The sequence below is a fragment of the Cannabis sativa genome, chromosome 8 (assembly GCF_029168945.1).
Source record: "Cannabis sativa cultivar Pink pepper isolate KNU-18-1 chromosome 8, ASM2916894v1, whole genome shotgun sequence".
In the NCBI taxonomy this organism is placed as follows: domain Eukaryota; kingdom Viridiplantae; phylum Streptophyta; class Magnoliopsida; order Rosales; family Cannabaceae; genus Cannabis; species Cannabis sativa.
This window is the reverse complement of record NC_083608.1, coordinates 32,229,788-32,251,848: the sequence shown is the minus strand read 5'-3', so window position 1 is coordinate 32,251,848 and position 22,061 is coordinate 32,229,788. Positions and strand designations below refer to the sequence as shown.

Genomic DNA, 22,061 nt, shown 5'->3' with positions numbered 1-22,061 from the left:
ATCACGTTTTTCCATAAACCTCGTTGATTAGCAACGAGCTGCACAGTACGTTTAAAAATCACGTAATACGCCTAAGATAGTTAGGGTGTTACAATTTGGTATCAGAGCCGCCAGGTTGTCTTCCGAAGATCGTCACGACATGTACAATCATCATCAGCAGTTAGCTCGGTTCACGGTTCAGTAAGCCTTTATTGCTTTAGTAGTTTATTTTATTCAGTTATGAAAAAGAAAAGCCTGTTAGGAAGCATGTTAGTAGCCTGATAGTAGAATAGGCGCATGTTTCATTTCTAATTTCCAAATTAAGCGGCATTAGTAAGCTCGCCTTGAATACGACCTGATATGCCAACTCTTAGTTTCGCAGGCGGTTCTAACTAGATGGACGCCAGGCGGACTACCAGGAGTCAGGGCAACTCCGTGGGGTCGAACCAAGGACAGGGAGCTCAGTTTCCCCCACCTGCTAGGGGCCGAGGTAGAGGTCCCCGAGGCAGGGCTCGTGGCCGGGGTGATGAGAACCCGCCACGGGGCGCCTGTGCTCCCTCGGCCCGATCGGGGAGCCCCGGGTGGGAGTTGCGGTTTGCGGAGATGCAAGCCGGGATCGAAGAACAAGACCTCGAGATTCGTAGGTTGAGACAGCAGGTGCTCCCCGCAGTTCCGGTGCCGTAGTTCCAAAGTGGCACCCGCCCTCGCCGCCTGTGCCGAGATAGTGGTGGCGGCCCACGCATTGGAACCTTTATATGAGCGGTTCGGAAGGTGCACCTCCGGTATTCCTGGGAGGTCCGGACGTGATGAAAGCCGAACAGTGGCTGACGGTGATCACCAAGATTCTGAATTTCATGGGTGTCACCGGTAACGACAGAGTGGTGTGCGCCACGTTTCAGTTCTAGGAGGACGCGTTGGTATGGTGGGACATGGTGTCTCAGATTCATGACGTCACCACCATGACCTGGGAAAGGTTCCAGGAACTCTTTAATGCGAAATATTACAATGAGGCGGTCAGAAGCGCCAAGAGGAAAGAGTTCGTTCACCTGACCCAGCGGGAGAACATGAGCGTCACTGAGTATACTACTCAGTTTGATCGGTTGGCGAGGTTAGCCTCGGGAATTGTGCCGACCGACTTCAGTAAGAAGGAGAAGTATCTGGACGGGTTGAATCCCAAGATCAGACATGATCTGATGATCACCACCGACGACAGCACCACCTATGCTCAGATGGTGGAGAAGGCACTGCGAGCTGAGGGCGCAGTGGGGTGTATGTCGGGACCGCCCAAGACTCGGTGAGTGGCGGAGCTCCTACCCCTCCCGCATCGGGCTATAGCGGGGAGTAGTGGTTCGGCCATTGATCGAGGAAGAGGGCACCCACTGCTTCCGCGGCTCGAGTCGAACAAGAGGTTCGGGGGAACCGTAACCGAGGGAGTCGTCCCGGTGGTAATGAGACCCGATTCTCCTATCCCGAGTGCCCTAGCTGCAAGAGGCCCCATCGGGGTGAGTGCAAAGGTCAGGGATGATTTCATTGTGGCATGACCGGACACTTCAAGAGGGAATGTCCCCGGCTCCGATCGTAGGCACCGAGAGCTCCGGCGATACCCACTCCGGCCTGTGGTGTTCGCTATCACGCAGCCGATGCGGATGCCAGCCCATCGCCTGTCACAGTCGCCTTTTTATTAACAACTCGCTTTATTCGTCTTTGTTTGATTACGGGGCTACACATTCTTATGTGGCGGCCGAGTCTTTAGTAAATTGGGTAGACCCTTTGATAGATATGAATCGGGGTTTGGAACCCCGTTACACAGCGGAGAATTGGTTATCTCCAATAGGTGGATTAGGTCTATGCCGATCAGGATAGATGGTAGAGAGTTAAGCGCTGATCTGATAGAGATGAGCTTAGTCGAATTTGATATTATTTTAGGAATGGATTTCCTATCTAAATATTCGGCGAGCATTGATTGTAAAAGGAAGATGGTGGTCTTCCAACCGGGAAGTGAAGAACCGTTTGTATTTGTTGGTTCGGTTCAGGGATCTCGGATCCCGGTGATCTCGGCTATGTCAGCGAGAGAATTGTTGCACGGCGGGTGCTTAGGGTTTCTGGCCGTGGTGGTGGACACCACTCGGCCAGACACCATTCGGCCGAAGGACATCGAGTGGTTCGGGAATTTTTGGACGTTTTTCCCGAAGAACTTCCAGGGTTACCACCTCAGCGGGAGATTGATTTTGTAATCGACTTGGCACCAGGGGTGGAACCAGTTTCCAAAGCCCCGTATAGGATGGCTCCAGCTGAACTTAAGGAACTAAAGATTCAGCTCCAAGGGTTGCTTGACATAGGATTCATTCGGCCCAGTGTGTCACCCTGGGGAGCCCCGGTTTTGTTCGTCAAGAAGAAGGATGGATCTATGAGGATGTGCATCGACTACAGGGAATTGAACAAGCTGACGGTGAAGAATAAATATCCATTACCTAGGATCGATGATTTGTTCGATCAGCTTCAGGGGAAGACAGTCTTTTCTAAGATTGATCTCCGTTCGGGTTATCATCAGTTGAGAATCCGAGAGGAGGACATTCCAAAGACGGCTTTCCGCACTAGGTATGGACATTACGAGTTTCTGGTTATGTCATTCGGACTAACCAATGCTCCTGCAGCATTCATGGACCTGATGAATAGAGTATTCAAGGATTTCCTCGATATCTGTGTGATTGTGTTTATCGACGACATCCTCGTGTACTCTCAATCAGAAGAGGAGCACGAGCTACATCTTCAGATGGTACTGCAACGACTTCGAGAACATAAGCTTTACGCCAAGTTCAAGAAATGTGAGTTCTGGTTGTCTCAGGTATCCTTCCTAGGGCACATTGTAAGTAAAGATGGGATCAAGGTGGATCCCGGGAAGATTGAATCCATCAGGGATTGGCCGAGACCGAAGACAGTGACAGATCAGAAGCTTCTTGGGATTAGCCGGGTACTACCGTAGGTTCGTGGAGGGGTTCTCCAAAATTTCAATGCCCCTAACCGAGCTTACAAAGAAGAATCGCCGATTTATCCGGTCGGATAAATGTGAAGCTAGCTTTCAGAGCCGCGAGAGATTGATTACTGCTCCGGTGCTAGCTTTGCCTTCGGACAAGGAGAAGTTCGTAGTCTACTGTGACGCATCCAAACAGGGTTTGGGGTGTGTATTGATGCAAGCCGACCGGGTTATCGCTTATGCCTCCCGTCAGTTAAAGGATTATGAACAGCGATACCCGACTCATGATCTAGAACTGGCCGCAGTGGTTTTTGCACTGAAGATTTGGCGGCATTACCTTTATGGGGAGAAGTGCGAGATCTATACCGACCATAAAAGTCTCAAGTATTTCTTTACTCAGAAAGATTTGAACATGAGACAAAGGCGTTGGTTGGAATTAGTGAAGGATTATGATTGTGAGATCCTCTATCATCCCGGAAAAGCCAATGTAGTGGCCGATGCCCTGAGTAGAAAGGGTCCTGGGCAAGTAGCTAGCATGGTTCAGATCTCACCCCAGCTAGCTGAGGATATGGTTAGATCCGACATTGAGTTTGTGGTAGGTCGGCTTCACAACTTGACGCTGCAATCTGATCTATTAGAAAGAATAAAGGTCGCTCAGATGACAGATCCGGAGTTAGTGAAGATCCGAGATGAGGTATTGGCTGGTCAAGCCAAAGACTTTTCGGTGTCAGATAGTGGGATGCTTTTGTATAAAGCCAGGGTTTGTGTTCTGAACAGTGTGGAACTTAGAAATGAGATCTTTGAGGAGGCTCATTCTACCCCATATTCTCTACATCCCGGTACCACTAAGATGTACCAAGATTTGAAACCGTACTTCTGGTGGAACGGTATGAAGAAGAATTTGGTAGAATTCGTATCGAGATGCCTCACGTGTCAGCAGATTAAGGCTGAACATCAGAGACCAGCAGGGTTGTTGCAGCCTCTAACCCTACCAGAATGGAAATGGGAGGATATCGCGATGGATTTCGTGGTCGGGTTACCTAGGACCACGGGTTTGCATGATTCCATCTGGGTAGTGGTGGACCGATTTACGAAATCTGCTCATTTTCTCACGGCCGAACAACATTTTCGGTGGATCGGTTGGCGTAACCGTACGTCGTAGAGATAGTGAGACTTCACGGGGTACCGAAGTCTATAGTTTCGGACAGGATCCGAAGTTCACCTCCAAATTTTGGCAAAGTTTGCAACGGGCAATGGGTACAAAGCTAAAATTCAAGACGAGATTCCATCCTCAGACAGATGGTCAGTCCGAAAGGACAATTCAGATATTGGAGGATATGTTGAGAGCCTGTGTTATGGACTTTGAAGGCTCATGGAGTAAGTATCTACCGTTGATAGAATTTTCGTACAACAACAGTTATCAGAGTACGATAGGGATGGCTCCCTATGAACTGTTGTACGGTAGAAAATGTAGGTCCCCTATCCACTGGGATGAGACAGGGGAGAGGAAATACCTAGGTCCAGAGTCAGTTCAGCGGACCAATGAGGCGATAGAAAAGATAAAAGCTAGAATGCTTGCCTCACAGAGCAGACAGAAGAGTTACGCAGATCCGAAACGCAGAGATGTTGAGTTCCAAGTAGGGGAACATGTGTTTTTACGGGTATCTCCGATGAAGGGGATTAAACGTTTCGGGAAGAGAGGCAAGTTATGCCCTAGATTTACAGGACCTTTCAAGATTCTCGAGAAGATAGGTCAAGTGGCATATCGGTTAGCATTGCCTCCAGCCTTATCAGCAGTGCACAACGTATTTCATGTCTCAATGTTGAGAAAATACGTTTCAGACCCCTCTCATATACTCAGTTATGAGAGTCTTCACTCGGCCGTACATGTCATATGAGGAACGGCCGGTGCGGATCCCGGATAGAAAGGATAAAGTCCTTCGGAATAAGACCATAGCATTGGTCAAGGTTCTCTGGAGAAACAAGAAGGTGGAAGAAGCCACTGGGAGCTAGAATCGATATGAGAGCTCAATATCCGTAGTTATTCGTGTTAGATTTCGGGGACGAAATCCTTTTAAGGGGGGGATAGTTGTAAAGCCCGCTTAGTTAATTTGGAAATTAGCAGTTGTTTATGTTTAATTATGAAATTATTTATAGCTATTTAAATAATTTATTACTGTTATTTATGGAATTCAGAAATGCATGATTATGTCATCAGTAGTTTTTATATTTCGCATTTCCGGTGTCCGGTATTTTGGAACTCGGCGTTTGGCTCAGTAGAAATCACAACTTAGTATGTTGGTAATTTGGGGACGGGTTTTAGACATTGGGAATGTCGGGAATGGCCGGAAATTTAGAATGTCCCAAAAATACCCCTTTAGTATGATTTGCATGATTTTATGGTGGAGGGGCAAAATGGTCTTTTTGCCCCATTAGTATTTTGTCTTATGTGAATTAAATGGATTAAATGTTTATTTTTAAATAGTTATTTTATGTGTGTTAGTGGCTGAAATAAATTAGTTAAATGGCTTTATTCTTTTATTTTCTTTCATTTTCAACACTTAACAAAAAATTAGAAAACTTTGAAAAAGAAAAGCTCCCTTTTTTCTCTTCATTTTCGGCTGTGCATGGGGTTGCTTGGAGCTGGATTTTTATGGTGATTCAAGCTTGATTTGCAAAACTCTAGTGAATTCTTGATTGTGGTAGGTGTCTTCTAGCTTTCTTCTCTTATTTTCTTAGGAAAAGTTTGATAAATTGATGATGCATGCATGAATTTAGTTGTTGTTGTTGCTGTGTTTATTTGTTGTTTCCAGTAGCTTAATTAGGTTTTATATGGATGGATTATATGGGTTTTAATGCATGCTAGTGGTGTTGTTTAAAGCTTTGAATTTCCTATGCAATTATGTGATTTTTGAGAGAAAAGGTTCTATTTTGTTGCTGTGATGTTGAGGATGTTTGCTTGAGTTTCCAGAGGTTATTTTGAGCTTGATTATGTAGAATTAAGTTGGTTTGATTGCTTGTTTAGGTGTTTTTGCTCAAGTTTGAGTTTAGAACTCAAGCTTGAGCTCCAATGGCATTTTTCATGTTTGAGGTTTCTGGGTGGTTTTGATGCCTTGGATATGTTCTAGGGATAGTTTAGAACAGGTCTGGAAAGTTTGGGACCAATTGGGGTTGAATTGGTCGAGTTATGAAAAATTTGGTTTGCTGCCTGCGAGGAACCGAAATTCCGGTTGTGCATCCGGAATTCGGATGAGGGTTCAAGACCCTAACCGGAATTCCGGTTGGGCAACCGGTCTGCCGGTTGGGGAATTTTTCAGAACCCTAGTTTTCCTCGTTTTTATGTTTTTAGGGGTATTGCCATGCTTTTTATCGATAGGGAAACTTTTAGTTCTTAGTTTTAGTCCCCGGGAAGTGATTTAGCGTGTCACTTATAGCGTTGTGATTTTTATGGTTTAGGAGCCGATCCGCCGCTCGGCTCCGATTCCGGTCGGGTTGACCGCACACCTGAAATCGAATCCGGGTAAGATTAGTATAACAAGATGCATATGTAGATTACATGTTTAGCGTGCATGTAGGAAGCCTGCTAGATTACATTAGTTATGTATTTAGGCTTCGAACCATCCACCCCTGTCCCGTCGGTACAGCCGGAGTATGACCAAGAATGAGTATGACCGGCTCGACCGATCAGCCGACATTTGGTTGGTGGTTCGTCTATTGACTTATCCCGTCTGTGACAGCCGGAGTATGACCAAGACGGCGGAGTATGACCGGCTCGACCGATCAGAGGATACTTGTCAATAGTACCGTCCCTATGAACGTTCAAAACTCAGTACCATGTTGGACATGGCAGTAGTGGCTCAGTACCATGTTGGACATGGCGAGCGGGACTCGCATCGTGTTGGACACGGCAGTTAGTATTATGTATGATATTATTATGCTTTTCTTACTGAGTCTGTCGACTCACAGTTTATGTTCATGTGTAGGTAAAGGCAAGGCTATAGCTGATGGACCGTGAGCGAGCTTATGAGATTGTACATGTCGGGGCGGTTAGGCCTGGAGCGTACGATCCTCGGGACAGCAGGGCTGAATTTTTGTAACTGTCGTTAGACGACTTTTATTTTGATGTAATAGTTAAACAGTGAAACTTTTTGTAAATATTTTTTATAATCGGGATCCCGAGTCTTTTGTAATATGTTTTACAAGTTTAATCCAAAAGCAAAATTTTAATTAATCACGTTTTTCCATAAACCTCGTTGATTAGCAACGAGCTGCACAGTACGTTTAAAAATCACGTAATACGCCTAAGATAGTTAGGGTGTTACACCTATATAGAATCACTTCAGGGATTCAATTATAATCAAATATGTTATGTCTAACTTCTCTTGGGAGTCTCTTCTAGAGTATCGTTTTCATCACTGTTATCTTTTTTAAATCATCAATACTTTATAACATTAAGGTATCTCCACGAGTACCACTAGATTTAACAACTTCAAGACATATCAAATGAACATTTACTAATAATTTCTATATTGTTCATTTACGCTTCAGGCGTTTTCAACTCATTCTAACTCAAATTTGAATAATATTGATTTGCAGTTGGTATATATCACTTTGAACTATATCGTTCTTTTCAAAGAAACCCTTTTCTTTTCTTCTTGCTTCACGATCATATGGAACAATTTATCTATTTTTTCAGATTGAAGATAATTGTGACTGTTAGAGTTGGTGATTGGGGCTGTTTGGAGTGGTGGGCAATTGAAGATTCTAGAACATTTTGGTTTTGATATTTTTTTTTGATTTTTTGTTTTTCTTTTCTTCATAGGTTTTTTTTGGGTTTGTAGTCACTTTACTACTATGTATTTTTCTATCATTTTCATTATCATTATTGGGTTTTTTTTTTCTCATAGCAAAAATTTGTATGTTGTAAATAAATATTATTATTTGAGTTTAATTTTGTAAATAGATTGTATTGTTAATTATTGTGTATTGTGTTTGTTAATAATCTGAATGTATTTATATTGCTTAAATCAATTTGTGTATTATTATAATTTATATTTATCAAAATTAATATTTATATTCATTTAAATTATATAAATGGAATATTTAAAAAAAAGAATATTAGGAAAATAATTTTTTTTTAAAATAAAAATAGATATAGTGACACTTTGGGAGAGTGGCTATTATTTTTAGAGTTTGACAACTTGAGACTCTAAAAGTCTATAGTGACGTGTAATGAGAAGCTCTATGAAGTTTTAGTGACACGTGCTGATGTGTCACTAAATATTACCTTTCCAATCACCCACATTAGTGACACGCAGTGAAGTGTCACTAAAACTCTATAGAGTCACTCAAGATGGGTCACTGAAACTCATTTTTGTAGTAGTGTACTTAAGGATGTGTTGCAAGTATCTCCCTTTGATAAAGTTTTTGTGCAACAAATAGTTATCAAAGTATGATAGTGATTGTTTCCTATATGATTTTGAATAGTATAGTGTGTCATTTTTGAAACACAGAGTAGAAAATACCTAGATCTGGAGTCAGTTTAGAAGATTATGTCAAGGGTGCTTGCTTCTCAAAACAAACAGTAAAAGATATGTAGATTTGAAGCTCAGAAACACCCAAATCCCAAGTCAGGGAAACTTGTCTTTCTATGTATTAAGGTATGAAAAACTTTGGTGACAAGGGTAAGGTATGCCCTAGGTTCCTATGACTTTTAGAGCTTCTCACGAAAAATTAGATTAATAATTTCATATCCAGCCATGGGAATAGCATTTTCAGTACACATAAAGTTTCCATGTTGTATGTTAAGAAACTTAACACATATCCTAAAATTTCATGAAACCCTAGAACTTAAGTCAGACGTATATTATGAGTATAAATAAGTTGAAATTATTGATAAGAGAGACATGCCAAATCATTATATTGATCAAGGTACCTAGAGAATTAGTAAGGTCAAAAAACACCATGGGGAGTCAGTGTCCGGTGTATTCTAGATGTGATTTTGAGGACGAAATTCTTTTAACTAGGGGATAATTGTAATGACCGTATAGTTAAATCATGGAAATTAGAAAATAATTAAGGATTTAATTAATATTATGATTAAATGCTTCTTTATAGAAATTAGAGCTTATTGGTAGAAATAGACCTTAAGAAAATAATTTCACAATTACGGAGATATATTTGAATTCTAGATGTAATATATATGTGATATGTAAAATTTTACAATTTTCATAGTTTATACGGCCGGTAACAGTAGAATGAGATGATTTGGCAAATAGAGTTATTTTTGTACGATCAGGTATCTTAGAATTAGTGTAGTAAGATAGTTAGGCATTTGGAATGTCAGGAGTATTCGAGATTATGGCTTGGACTATTCTACCCCTAGGTTTTAAAGATTTATTAAGAGTCTTTGCATGGGGCAATTTGGTATTTTGCCTAAGATAATATTAATTGAAGATAGTGAAATTCTTAGAGTTATCTAAATTCTTCTTGTTTAATTAAGTTTAGAATAGGTCAAAGGAAATTTATGTTATCTTCTGTAAACAAAAAAACAAAAAGCAAATAAATCTCTTCATTTTTTCTGTCTTTAGTTTCAGCCAAATACAACCTGAAGAGAATCCTTAAGTGTTCATCACATTCATAGAAAATTAAGAGGGATTTCTAGCAAGATTTTCAAGAGTTAGCAACTGCGTGACAAAAGTAAACTTTCTATTTGATATTCTTAGTAGAAATTTAGGTTTTGTACGAATTTTTGGAAATCTAATTTCAATTTTAGCTTGAAGTGTTTAGGGTTTACTTCTAGAGTTATGTTTGAGTTATTTAAGCTATTATATAGTCTTTTGCTTGGGTTTTGTGGGTTGAGAGTTAACTTGAGCTTGTAAGTTCAAGCTTGACCCCTTTTATGGTTTTTTTTTTTTTTTTTTTCATTTTACAAACTTGATGATATAATTTATGAATGAAATATGTTTGTTAGACTCAAAATAAGTATTCTGGAAGTTTTGGGTTGAATTGGTTTTGATTTGTGTTAGTTTTGAAGTTTGGGCAAAAATTTACTATGAAAATGGTACACCATTTTTAGGAAACGATCTACCATTTTTTCAAACAGAAAATTTAAAAAAATAACTTGTCATTTTTACAAAATGACCTGCCATTTTTTGGGGTACTTTTTCCAAAATCTCATTTTTAGTGTTTTATATATCGATAGTTATGGTTTAGTCACGCTATTTATCGATAGAAAAACTTTTAGTTTCAAGTTTAAGTCCTCGAAGTGATTTAGCGGATCACTTACCAGTATTACATAAATTGTGACTTATTGCCTGAAATCGTCGTGTAGCAATTTTCACTCATAGTTACCAATACACTTGCATTTAGATTTAAGGTAAGATTAGTATAATATTTGCATATATGTATACATGTTTAACATACATGTTAATTTCCATCAAAATTACATATTAGGGTATCCGTGAGGTGTACATAGAGCTACACCGAGATGCCAACAGATATATGTGAGGCAAATGAGTAGCCATCAGAGTTGCATATCAAGATATTGGTGAAGTGTACATATAGAGTAGCACTGAAATATCAACAGATATATTCTAGGCTTCTTGATAGTATGAACTAATTGCTACTACATCAGTACGACTAGAATACTGAGTATAGGTTTGTTTTGTGAGTAGTCATACTTTTGTCGAGAAAATTCTTGATCCAGTTATCAAATCGTGATTAGGTGTATGGGCGCCTAGTTATGGTCTAGATATATATGTTTATGTTTATGTTTATACTTTTCTTATATAATCTGTTGATTCACAATTATTACGTGTGTGTGCTGGTAAGAGCTAGAATCGAACCGAGATGAGTCTAAAGCTAATGATGAAGATTGTACATATCAAGACGGTTAGACCAAGTGCTCAGAGTCTTCAGGACAATTTAGGCTCACTTTTGATACTCACTTTTAATAAATCTTTTTTGTTTTGTTTATTGTTGAAGTAAACCCCATATTAACCATTCACTGTAAAACCAGATTTTTTACAAAGAGTTTACAAAGGCAGTAAAAATTCTTATGTGGCCTCAGGCCTCTATTTACCTAGATAGGTTATTAAGTTAGTTTATAAAGTTTGTTAAAACTTTATAACTAGCTCTCTTGTATTCCACTACAACATATATAAAGGAGAAAATTACAACATCTATATATAACATCAAAAACAGACCAGATCAATAGATGTTCAGGACAACAATCAGAGAAATATAAAACACAAGATCAGTACAACAATATCATCAGAGAAAGAATAATACAACAAAAAGATCAGATCTGTAACCGACTGATTTTGGGGTCTTGCAGGAGGCTTACTATGGAGTAAGCTTTGGAACCAAGGTGGTGGTTCGGATATCCATGGCCAGAGGGTGTTGTTCATGAAAAGAAGAAGATAACAAAACATTGTTAGTATTGATTTTGAGAGAAACAGAGAGAGAAAAATAGAGGAATAAACACTGTATATATACATATCTATATATATTCGGATTACCTCTCAAAATGTTGTGAGTTGGAATCCTTGCTGTGTAATCTCTTGATCATTGAAGATCTATAGTGGAAGAGGCGAGCTCAAGAGGACGTACCCAGATTTCATTGGGGAACCTCTATAAAATCCATGGTGCATTCTTTCCTTTAAACTCTCTGCAATTTCTATACTGTGTTTGTTATTTTTCTGCTTGGGATTTTTGGGTTATAATCGGTTTAGGAAGGGGTTATTTTCCTGGGGTTTAATTTCTACTTTCTGGGATGTGTTTTTCGTGTTCTTCAGTGAAGAACTACGAAGAAGGTGAGTCGGCTTAGAGTGGTCTGGTGCGAACTGTGAAATTTCTAGGCAGTGGGTTTTGTGGCTGTTCTTCATGTTCTTCAGAGAAGAACATTGAAGAAGAAGGGCCATTTATTTATCTGCTAGGGTTTTCATAGGGGTGGCTGTGAGTGTTTGAAAGGAAAAGAGATTATATATATGCGATAAATGCTTTAGGGTTTCAAAACATTTAATATACAACCTGTAGTACAATTCAAAATGGGCTGTCGTTTTTCTTGGGTGCTTAAATCACAGAGTCAAAAGGTGGGTTTGACTGGGTGTAAAGGGTCTTAATTGACCTTGGCTTTAATTGCTTTATTTGCTGTGTGTAGGGTCTGTTAGGGAATAAAAATCCTATAGTGGTATCAGAGCCAAACAAGGCACAATCTGCAGCAAAGATTAATCAAGAAAGCATAAAGAAAGCATAAAGAAATCATCAAGAAAGCATCAAGATTCACATTCATACCAGCAAGAATTCAAACACACAAAACCAAGATTGCAAAGAACAACACCAGGATTTTTCTAAACTCATTATCTATATAATTTCTTTGAAATAACTTTATACATATACAATTATGAGTTCCATGAAGGTTGATATAGATAAGTTTGATGGTTCAGGTGATTATCGTATTTGGAGGAAGAAGATTAGGGCTCTATTGGCTCAACACAAGCTGTTGAAGGTTCTTAAAGATCCGGTGGAATGGTCAGCTGATACAACTAAAGACCAGCAAGAAGAGTTGCTGGAAACAGCAACCAGATTGATCATTTTCAACCTCTCTGATGCTATAATCAGATTGGTTGACAAGGAAGATACACCCGCCAAGATTTGGAACAAGTTGGAAGAGCAATTTCAAAAGAAATCTTTGATCAACAAGATTTACTTGAAGGAGAGAATCTTTGGTTTTAAAATGAGTCCATCTAAATCTGTAGAACAAAACTTGGATGAGTTTTTGAGATTACACATTGAGTTAGCAAACTCGGGGGAGAATGAGGCCTTAAGTGATGAGAATCAAGCAATTATAATTCTCAATTCACTACCGGAATCCTACAGGGAGGTTAAGACAACCATTAAGTATGGGAGAACTGAGATCACTCTTGAAGAAGTAATCTCAGCTTTGAAATCAAAAGATTTGGTAATGAAGGTTGAAAGACCGGGGCATACTAATGGGGATGTTAACCTAAGTAGGGGAAGGCCTGGACAAAAGAAACCATGGCATAATAAGGGTAGAAGCACTAGTAGAGGTTCAAGCACTAGTAGGGGTTCACATAAGGGCAGCAATCATCATCACAAAGGGAGGTCAAATTCAAAGGGTCCTAAAGATCCAAATGGGTGCTACCATTGTGGAAAGTTAGGGCATTTCAAGAGAGAATGCTACTTTTACAAGAAAAGCAATGGGAAACAAAATTCAGATCATCAAGAGGAATCAAACAAATCAAACAAGGCTAAGAATGACCATCAAAATGCAAACCTAAGTGATGGTTATGATAGTGGAGATGTCTATGTGGCTGCATCATCTTTTAAAGATGATTGGATTATTGATTCGGGTTGTACTTTTCACATGACTAACAATAAGTCTTATTTGTTTGATTACAGGGAATCTAGAGGGGGCAAAGTCATTCTTGGGAATGACCAAACATGAAACATTGAAGGTTCAGGTTCTATTAATTTTAAAATGTTTGATTGCATTATTAGAACCTTAACTAATGTTAGATATGTTCCTGATTTATCTAGAAACTTAATTTCTATTAGTGTACTTGATGATCTTGGTGTTGTTAGCGAAATTGAGGCAGGTACAATAAATTGAAAACCCTAGATAGGTTATTAAGTTAGTTTATAAAGTTTGTTAAAACTTTATAACTAACTCTCCTGTATTCCACTACAACATATATAACGGAGAAAATTACAACATCTATATATAACATCAAAAACAGACCAGATCAATAGATGTTCAGGACAACAATCAGAGAAATATAAAACACAAGATCAGTACAACAATATCATCAGAGAAAGAACAATACAACAAAAAGATCAGATCTGTAACCGACTGATTTCGGGGTCTTGGAGGAGGCTTACTATGGAGTAAGCTTTGGAACCAAGGTGGTGGTTCAGATATCCATGGCCAGAGGGTGTTGTTCATGAAAAGAAGAAGATAAACAAAACATTGTTAGTATTGATTTTGAGAGAAACAGAGAGAGAAAAATAGAGGAATAAACACTGTATATATACATATATATATTCGAATTACCTCTCAAAATGTTGTGAGTTGGAATCCTTGCTGTGTAATCTCTTGATCATTGAAGATCTATAGTGGAAGAGGCGAGCTCAAGAGGACGTACCCAGATTTCATTGGGGAACCTCTATAAAATCCATGGTGCATTCTTTCCTTTAAACTCTCTGCAATTTCTATACTGTGTTTGTTATTTTTCTGCTTGGGATTTTTGGGTTATAATCGGTTTAGGAAGGGGTTATTTTTCTGGGGTTTAATTTCTACTTTCTGGGATGTGTTCTTCGTGTTCTTCAGTGAAGAACTACGAAGAAGGTGAGTCGGCTTAGAGTGGTCTGGTGCGAACTGTGAAATTTCTGGGCAGTGGGTTTTGTGGCTGTTCTTCATGTTCTTCAGAGAAGAACATTGAAGAAGAAGGGCCATTTATTTATCTGCTAGGGTTTTGATAGCGGTGGCTGTGAGTGTTTGAAAGGAAAAGAGATTATATATATGTGATAAATGCTTTAGGGTTTCAGAACATTTAATATACAACCTGTAGTACAATTCAAAATGGGCTGTCGTTTTTCTTAGGTGCTTAAATCACAGAGTCAAAAGGTGGGTTTGAGTGGGTGTAAAAGGTCTTAATTGACCTTGGCTTTAATTGCTTTATTTGCTGTGTGTAGGGTCTGTTAGGGGGTTACAAAGCAGCTACACTAAGTAAGCTCACACGTCTTTTTTTATGCTAACTCAAAAACTCGACGAAGGAGTTCTAAAAATGCAATGTTAGATTTTGTATTTATAATTAATGCATTGTACGTGACTTTCACTTTCTTTAGGTGCCCAAAAGTATACCAAAGGAGCCTTTTCTCAGTTGTGTATAGTTCCACTTAAAAATAGCTCATGTGATTGGAGAGACAACAACAGCTCGATGTGGTTATTAGAGGTATTAGTTAGTTCCTAGAAAATTTCACATTTAAAAATTCACAATGATTCCTTAGTTATATATATGAATGTTATTGCCATTAAGAAATATGGCTTTAGCAAAAAGAAAATGTGGTGTGCTCTGATTGTTTAACAGCTATTCAGGCTTTGGCAAAAAGAAAATGTGTGCCTGACTGGCAGTTTTTTAATATTTCCCTAGCAATTTTAGACTTAGTTAATAGTTTTAGACTTTGTAATTTCAGATATGTTAAATCGCTCGAACATGGTTTATGTCGATGGGTTGGCCAAAAGTGCGAGAACTTCTGCACTTTCAGCTGGTGTTTTTTTAGGGGAGGGCATTTCCCCTGCCCATTTTGTTTTCTCAGTAATGAACTTATTGTTCCTTCAAAAAAAAAAAATAAATAAATTAGAGAAATATGGCTTTAGCTTTGATTTTGTCTTATACTAAAAAATGCGCTTGTAGCAAATTGTATGATTAATCCGGTACAATTTAAATGCGTATATAGTAAATGAAACCACACATCATTGATTGAAAATTTGGAATTAGATAAAAATAATTAAAAATAACACGCAGATGTGTTTGGATAGTCAAAGGGATTCGTGGGTGAGGGTGGTTCGGGTTGGGATTTTCGTTGGTGAGGGTGGTTCGGGTTGGGGTTGATCGTGGGTGAGGGTGGTCGACGACCGTGGGTGAGAGTGGTTCGGGTTGGGGTTGATCGTGGGTGAGGGTTTTCGTGGGTGAGGGTAGTTCGGGTTGGGGTTGATGGTGGGTGAGAGTCGGCTGAGCATTTACAAATGGGAGGGGTAGTTTTGGAAAATTGGTAAAATAGTCATACATTACAAATTTTAATAAGTATGCATTTAAGAAAAAAATTATAAAGTTATGTAGGTATGGAAATTCAAATTTCCCTAGTCAAATTCTCTATCTATTAAAACATTATTATGCATTTTTTTAAGACTTCTTTTGCTGGACATGAATTTAGGTTATTAAAGATACTGATTTTTGAGATAAGGCATTTAGAAGATCTTAAGGTAAAGTATATATTGATGTTGCCAATGCCTGCCCTGAGGTGTTCAACGCCTTTGATACTAGGCGAAGGTTATATGACTTTTATACAGCAATATTTAAGTCTCTCTTGAGTGACAAAGGGCATTACTGCTATGAGACAACATATCATCCACACCTATTTTCCATTACGAATTTATGATGCAATTTGTTCAAAAATTCTCTAGGTGTTAAGATGGAAAAAAATTGTATATTTATCTTCTATTATTAAATTCTATATATATTATCTGCCATGGCATAGAATGCGGAGAGCGAATTAGAGACTTAAAATTCGTGATGATACCGACTATATTCGGAGGAACTCGCCATCTTGGAGATTATGAGAGAAAAAAGAGTGAGAGAACCATTATCTAGATGATATTTTGATTTGATGCCATCTTTCCCAATAGTTTGCGTTATTTTCTTAAGTTTGCTCCGTAAATATAATATAATAGGAAATATCAACAAGAGGTGAATCTTCATGTACGGAAGATATGGACAAAAGAACGCAAATAGCGATACATATGAAGTATGTAATATTAATCGTACTTAAAGCCAATTTTAGAATCATTGACCCAATAGATGGCTAATAAAAATTGATCGAAGAATAACTAATTAAGTGGTAAAGCCGTCGAGGTTAAGTTTATATAATGGAGTCAAAATAAAGCCAAAATTTTTTACTTAGCGTCGTCAGACAATACCTGTAAGAGACAGAATAAGATATATAGAGATAATATATATGTACGTACACATAAAATAAGTAATAAAAGTACCCAAAAACAAATTATGTCTCCAATTTTATGTGGAATAGTTAATTTATTCATAATTTTGGGATCTCATGCCACGGCCCAGGTCTTTGATATCACAAAAAAAGGTGCAACAACCAGTAGTTCAGATATTTCCAAGGTAAAAAATTACTGTGTAATTAACTTGAATTTCATTTGGCTTGTGGGAATTAGATCAATATTAACAATAAAACTTTACAAGTGCAATTTATGTTGTATTTATGTATTTATGCATGTAGAGTTTGTTAGAGGCTTGGAATGGGGCCTGTGCATCATCAACCCCAAGTAAAGTGTTGGTCCCTAAAGGGACATTCCAATTAAGAGTAGCAATGCTACAAGGACCTTGCAAGGCTCCTATTAATTTCGACTTGGAAGGCACATTGCAAGCACCTGGACTGGGCCCTAGCTATAGCTCCGGCAATGTTTGGATCGTATTTTCTTATGTCGACCGCCTCACTATTTCTGGTACAGGTACTTTCGACGGTCGAGGTCAAACTGCTTGGGGTAAAAAATGTGATTGGAATGAGTTTTGCGGTAACCTTCCAATTGTAAGAATATTCTCCATACACCATTTCAAATGCCTTCACATGTATACAAACCTTTTTTTTTTGTTTTTTAATATTTGCAATTATATAATAAACAGAATTTACGGTTCAACTTTGTGACCAACTCCGTAATCCAAGATGTTACAAGCAAAGACAGCAAACAGTTTCACGTTAACCTTATTGGCTGCAAGAACATGACCTTCCAGTACTTCCACGTTCTCGCGCCCGAAAAGAGCCTCAACACCGACGGAATCCACATTGGAAAATCGACAGACATCAAGATTGTCAACACCACAATCGAAACTGGTGATGACTGCATTTCTATTGGGGATGGAAGCAAGCAAATTACAATCACTAATGTCACTTGTGGACCGGGCCACGGTATCAGCATCGGTAGTCTAGGAAAGTACAAAGATGAGGAGCCCGTCAAGGGTGTTTACGTGAAGAGTTGTACTTTAAAGAACACACAGAATGGAGTTCGGATAAAGACTTGGCCTGACTCAAAACCTGGAGCAGCTTCAGACATGCATTTCGAGGACATAACGATGGAGAACGTAGGCAACCCGGTGTTAATTGACCAAGAGTATTGCCCCTTTAACGGCTGCAAGAACAAGCTTCCGTCTAATGTTAAGATTAGTAATGTAAGCTTTAAGAGGATAAGGGGAACTTCTTCTACACCATTAGCTATAAAACTGGTGTGCAGTGGTGGGATGCCCTGCCAAAACGTCGTCGTTTCAGACATTAATTTGAAGTACAACGGTAGTCAAGGGTCAATGTCTTCCGAGTGCAAAAATGTGAAGCCTGTCGTGAGCGGAACACTGAACCCACCAGTTTGCTCTATTAGCCATTAGTTAAATAATTTTAAATAATTACTTTTAGCGTAAATGAAGCCCCATATATGTAAAATATACATGTAAAGGTGGCGATATATGTAAGGTTTTGACTATATTTGTTATAATATATTATCTATAAATTTAATTTTTCTTTTCTCCATCTATATATTAACAGTAAGACCTTATTAGCTAAAATTTAGTTAGAAAATCAGATGAAAAAAGCTAAAAATAAAAAGCTTAACAAAAATTAAGAACACTGAATGAACTAAAATACTGTTAAAATTAAAATTAGACCTCTCTTGACAAATGGTGATTTTCTAACCCATTTACAAGCATTTAAATGGGTCTTTTAAACTTAAGCTCTTATGGCACTGAAATATAGCTTATCCTAAAAGTAAGGGGAAAAAGTTCTAATACTACCATGATGGTTAGCGTCACTACAACAAATAATCCCAATAGCGGCGGAGTTATTAGCGGCGGGCCCTCTCCGCCGCTAATAAGAGGGGTATTAGCGGCGGAGGGTGGGGTCTGCCGCTAATAAATGGCCAATCTTTTTTTTTTTTGAATAGCATTAGCGGCGGGCAGTCCGCCGCAATTGCTCCGCCGCTAATACTAATAGCGGCGGGCCCCCCGCTATTGGTCCGCCGCTATTAGTATTAGCGGCGGAGCCCGCCGCTAATACTCCGCCGCTAATAAATGGGCGGGATAATTCCCGCTCATGTATTTCAAACTATTAGCGGCGGACTATTAGCGGCGGGGGTCTGCCGCTAATAGTATTTTTTTATTTTTTTTTTATTTTTAATACTATTAGCGGCGGACCCCCGCCGCTAATAGTCCGCCGCTACACATATTATAAATACCCCCATCAGCCCCACTTCTCCAACTTTTCTTTCATTTCAAAATTCAAAACCCTTAACCCCTCTTCCCCCCAAATCCGACCCTTTCCCACCATCAGCCCCACCCCGAAGCACCCCACTCGGCGCACCACCACCCCGGCGCACCACCATCCCGACACACTCCCGACGCACCAACAGTACATCCCCACGCACTCCCGACGCTTTTTGGTATGTTTTTTTTTTTAATCTTATAATCTGGGTATTTGTATTTGTATGCATATTGTAATCTTATAGTTTTAGGTTTTAGATTTGTATTTGTATGCACATTTTGATTTATAATATGGGTATATATTTATGTTTAGATCGAATTTTTTTTTGTTTTTGTGATAGATCTGTATATGTATATTGTGTATATTGTGTATTTGGGTGTATAATTAATAATATGTGTATATGTATATATTGTTTGGGTATTAATTTTTTATTTTTTGTATATATATATTTATTTGGGTATTTATTATTTTATTTATTTATATATTAACTGTTATATATTTTTGTATATATATATTTATTTATATATAAATTTATATATATATATATATTAATTGATATATATATTTTCTGTGTATTTATATAATTTATTTAAGTATTTATTATTTTATTTATGTATATATTAACTATATATATATTTCTGTATACATATATTCACTGTATATATATATTTCTTTTATGTTTTATTTGGGGATTAATATATTTTATTTGTATATTAATTGTTTTATATTTGTATATATTTTCACTGTATATATATATTAATGAGATATATTTTTAAAATGTAATGTATTTTTTTTTGTATATTATATATAATATATGTTTTTTATGTTTATATATATGTAAATTTAATATATGTAATTTTAGGTGTTAAGTTTTGTAATTTATTATTTTTTAAATAAAGAAAAATAAAAATAATGAAAAAAATTAAAAAAGTATAATATTACATAAAAATTTGAATATTGAAAATTAAAAAGTTAAATAAAAATAATTTTTTTAATTTTAATAAAAATTGTAATTAAATTATTAAATTTTTATATAAGTTTTTAAGAAAAAATATGTTAATGGAAATTTATGTATTTTTAAGGTGGTAAAAATTAATTATTTTATATTTATTTTAATTTAGAAAATAAATTTATTTTTATATAAATGATAAATAATTCGAAAATTTAAAAATTAAAAATTAAAAATTTAGTAATTTAATAAATTTTTATAGTGTAATATGTAAAATGAATTTTTTTATAATATAATTAGTTTAAATTTTGATAACTAATTTTAAGTTTTAAAAAATAATAATTCATTTAAAATTTAATTATTTTATATTTATTTAAATTTAAAAAATAAATTTATTTTTTTATGAATAATAAAAATAACACAAAAATTTAAAAATTAATAATAATAAAGAACAATAATAATTCATATTTATAATTATATTTAAAAATATATCATAAAATTTGTACTCATAAAATTTCATAAGACTTTACAAAAATTCAAAAATTAATAATAAAGAACTATAATAATTCATATTTATAATTATATTTAAAAATATGTCATAAAATTTGTATTCATAAAATTTCATAAGACTTTACAAAAATTTAAAAATTAATAATAAAGGACAATAATAATTCATATTTATAATTATATTTAAAAAAAATATATCATAACTTTTGTACTCATAAAATTTCATAAGATTTTACAAAAATTTAAAAATTAATAGTAAAGAACAATAATAATTATATTTAAAAAAATATATGATAACTTTTGTACTCATAAAATTTTATAAGACTTTACAAAAATTTAAAAATTAATAGTAAAGAACAATAATAATTCATATTTATAATTATATTTAAAAATATATCATAAAATTTGTTCTCATAAAATTTCATAAGACTTTACAAAAATTTAAATATTTAATACTTCATTTGTCGTCGAAATTGTAGATGGCGACAATCGATAAGTCTTGGACCAAAATCAGAAATCGTGGTTGTCATGAATTTTGGAATGGTCTACAAGCCTTTTTAGCAATGGCATCAGAACATAAGGATTGTGATGGACGAATACGATGTCCTTGTGTGAGATGTATAAATAGTAGGTTTGAAAAAATAGATAGGGTTAGAGCACACGTATTTGATCGAGGTTTTATGCAAGGATATGAGAAATGGATTTATCACGGGGAGCCTGAGGATGTCGTCGTTGATGTAGCAGTTGCCGATGTTGAATCAGAGGATGAAATGATTCCTATTTTAGAAGACTTCTTTCCCTCGACAACTGAGGAACCACAAGGAGAAGATGAACAACCAACCACAAACCCACAATTTGATGACTTATTTGAGGAAATTGAAGCTGAATTGTATCCCGGTTGTGATTGGATTTCATCTCTTAACTTTTTAGCAAAGCTATTGCATTTAAAAGTTAGGGGAAAAATTCCTAATAACATCTTTGAAGAATTATTGAAGCTTTTAAAGTTTGCGTTTCCGAAGGAAAATAATATTCCATCAACTTACTACGAGGCAAAAAAGAGATTGAAGAAATTAGGCTTGGGTTATGATAATATCGATGTCTGTTTGTATAATTGTTGCTTATTTTATAAGGAAAATGCATCCAAGGAGGCTTGTCCAGTTAGCGGAACTAGTCGTTGGGTTACTTCCGAGAACGGGAAAGGAAAAAAAGTTCCTTGCAAAGTCATGCGATACTTTCCGTTAACACCTCGACTTAAAAGATTATATAGTTCGAGGATTACAGCGAAAAGCATGATATGACATCATACTGGAAAATCAAAAGATGATGGGGTGTTGCGACACCCGGTCGATGGTTTAGCTTGGAAAGACTTTGATGCAAAACATCCCGAGTTTGCAAGGGACCCAAGAAATGTTCGACTTGGGTTAGGCCGATGGATTTAATCCATTTGGCAACATGAGTCTTGCATACAGCATGTGGCCAGTGGTGTTGGCTAACTATAATCTACCACCTTGGTTATGTATGAAAGATAATTATTTTTTGCTCTCTACCCTAATTCCTGGTGCAAAATCTCCAGGTAAAGAC

The 22,061-nt window shown here is 36.9% G+C and overlaps 1 protein-coding gene across 1 annotated transcript; it reads left to right on the top strand.

Moving 5' to 3' along the window:
- The first annotated feature begins 15,957 nt into the window (after nucleotides 1-15,957).
- On the top strand, nucleotides 15,958-18,296 carry LOC115700127 (exopolygalacturonase-like). The gene is made up of 3 exons (XM_030627689.2): nucleotides 15,958-16,881; nucleotides 17,000-17,308; nucleotides 17,404-18,296. The coding sequence occupies exons 1-3, from the start codon at nucleotides 16,762-16,764 to the stop codon at nucleotides 18,154-18,156; spliced, it is 1,182 nt and encodes a 393-aa protein (XP_030483549.1). The 5' UTR covers nucleotides 15,958-16,761; the 3' UTR covers nucleotides 18,157-18,296.
- Nucleotides 18,297-22,061: the final 3,765 nt, after the last annotated feature.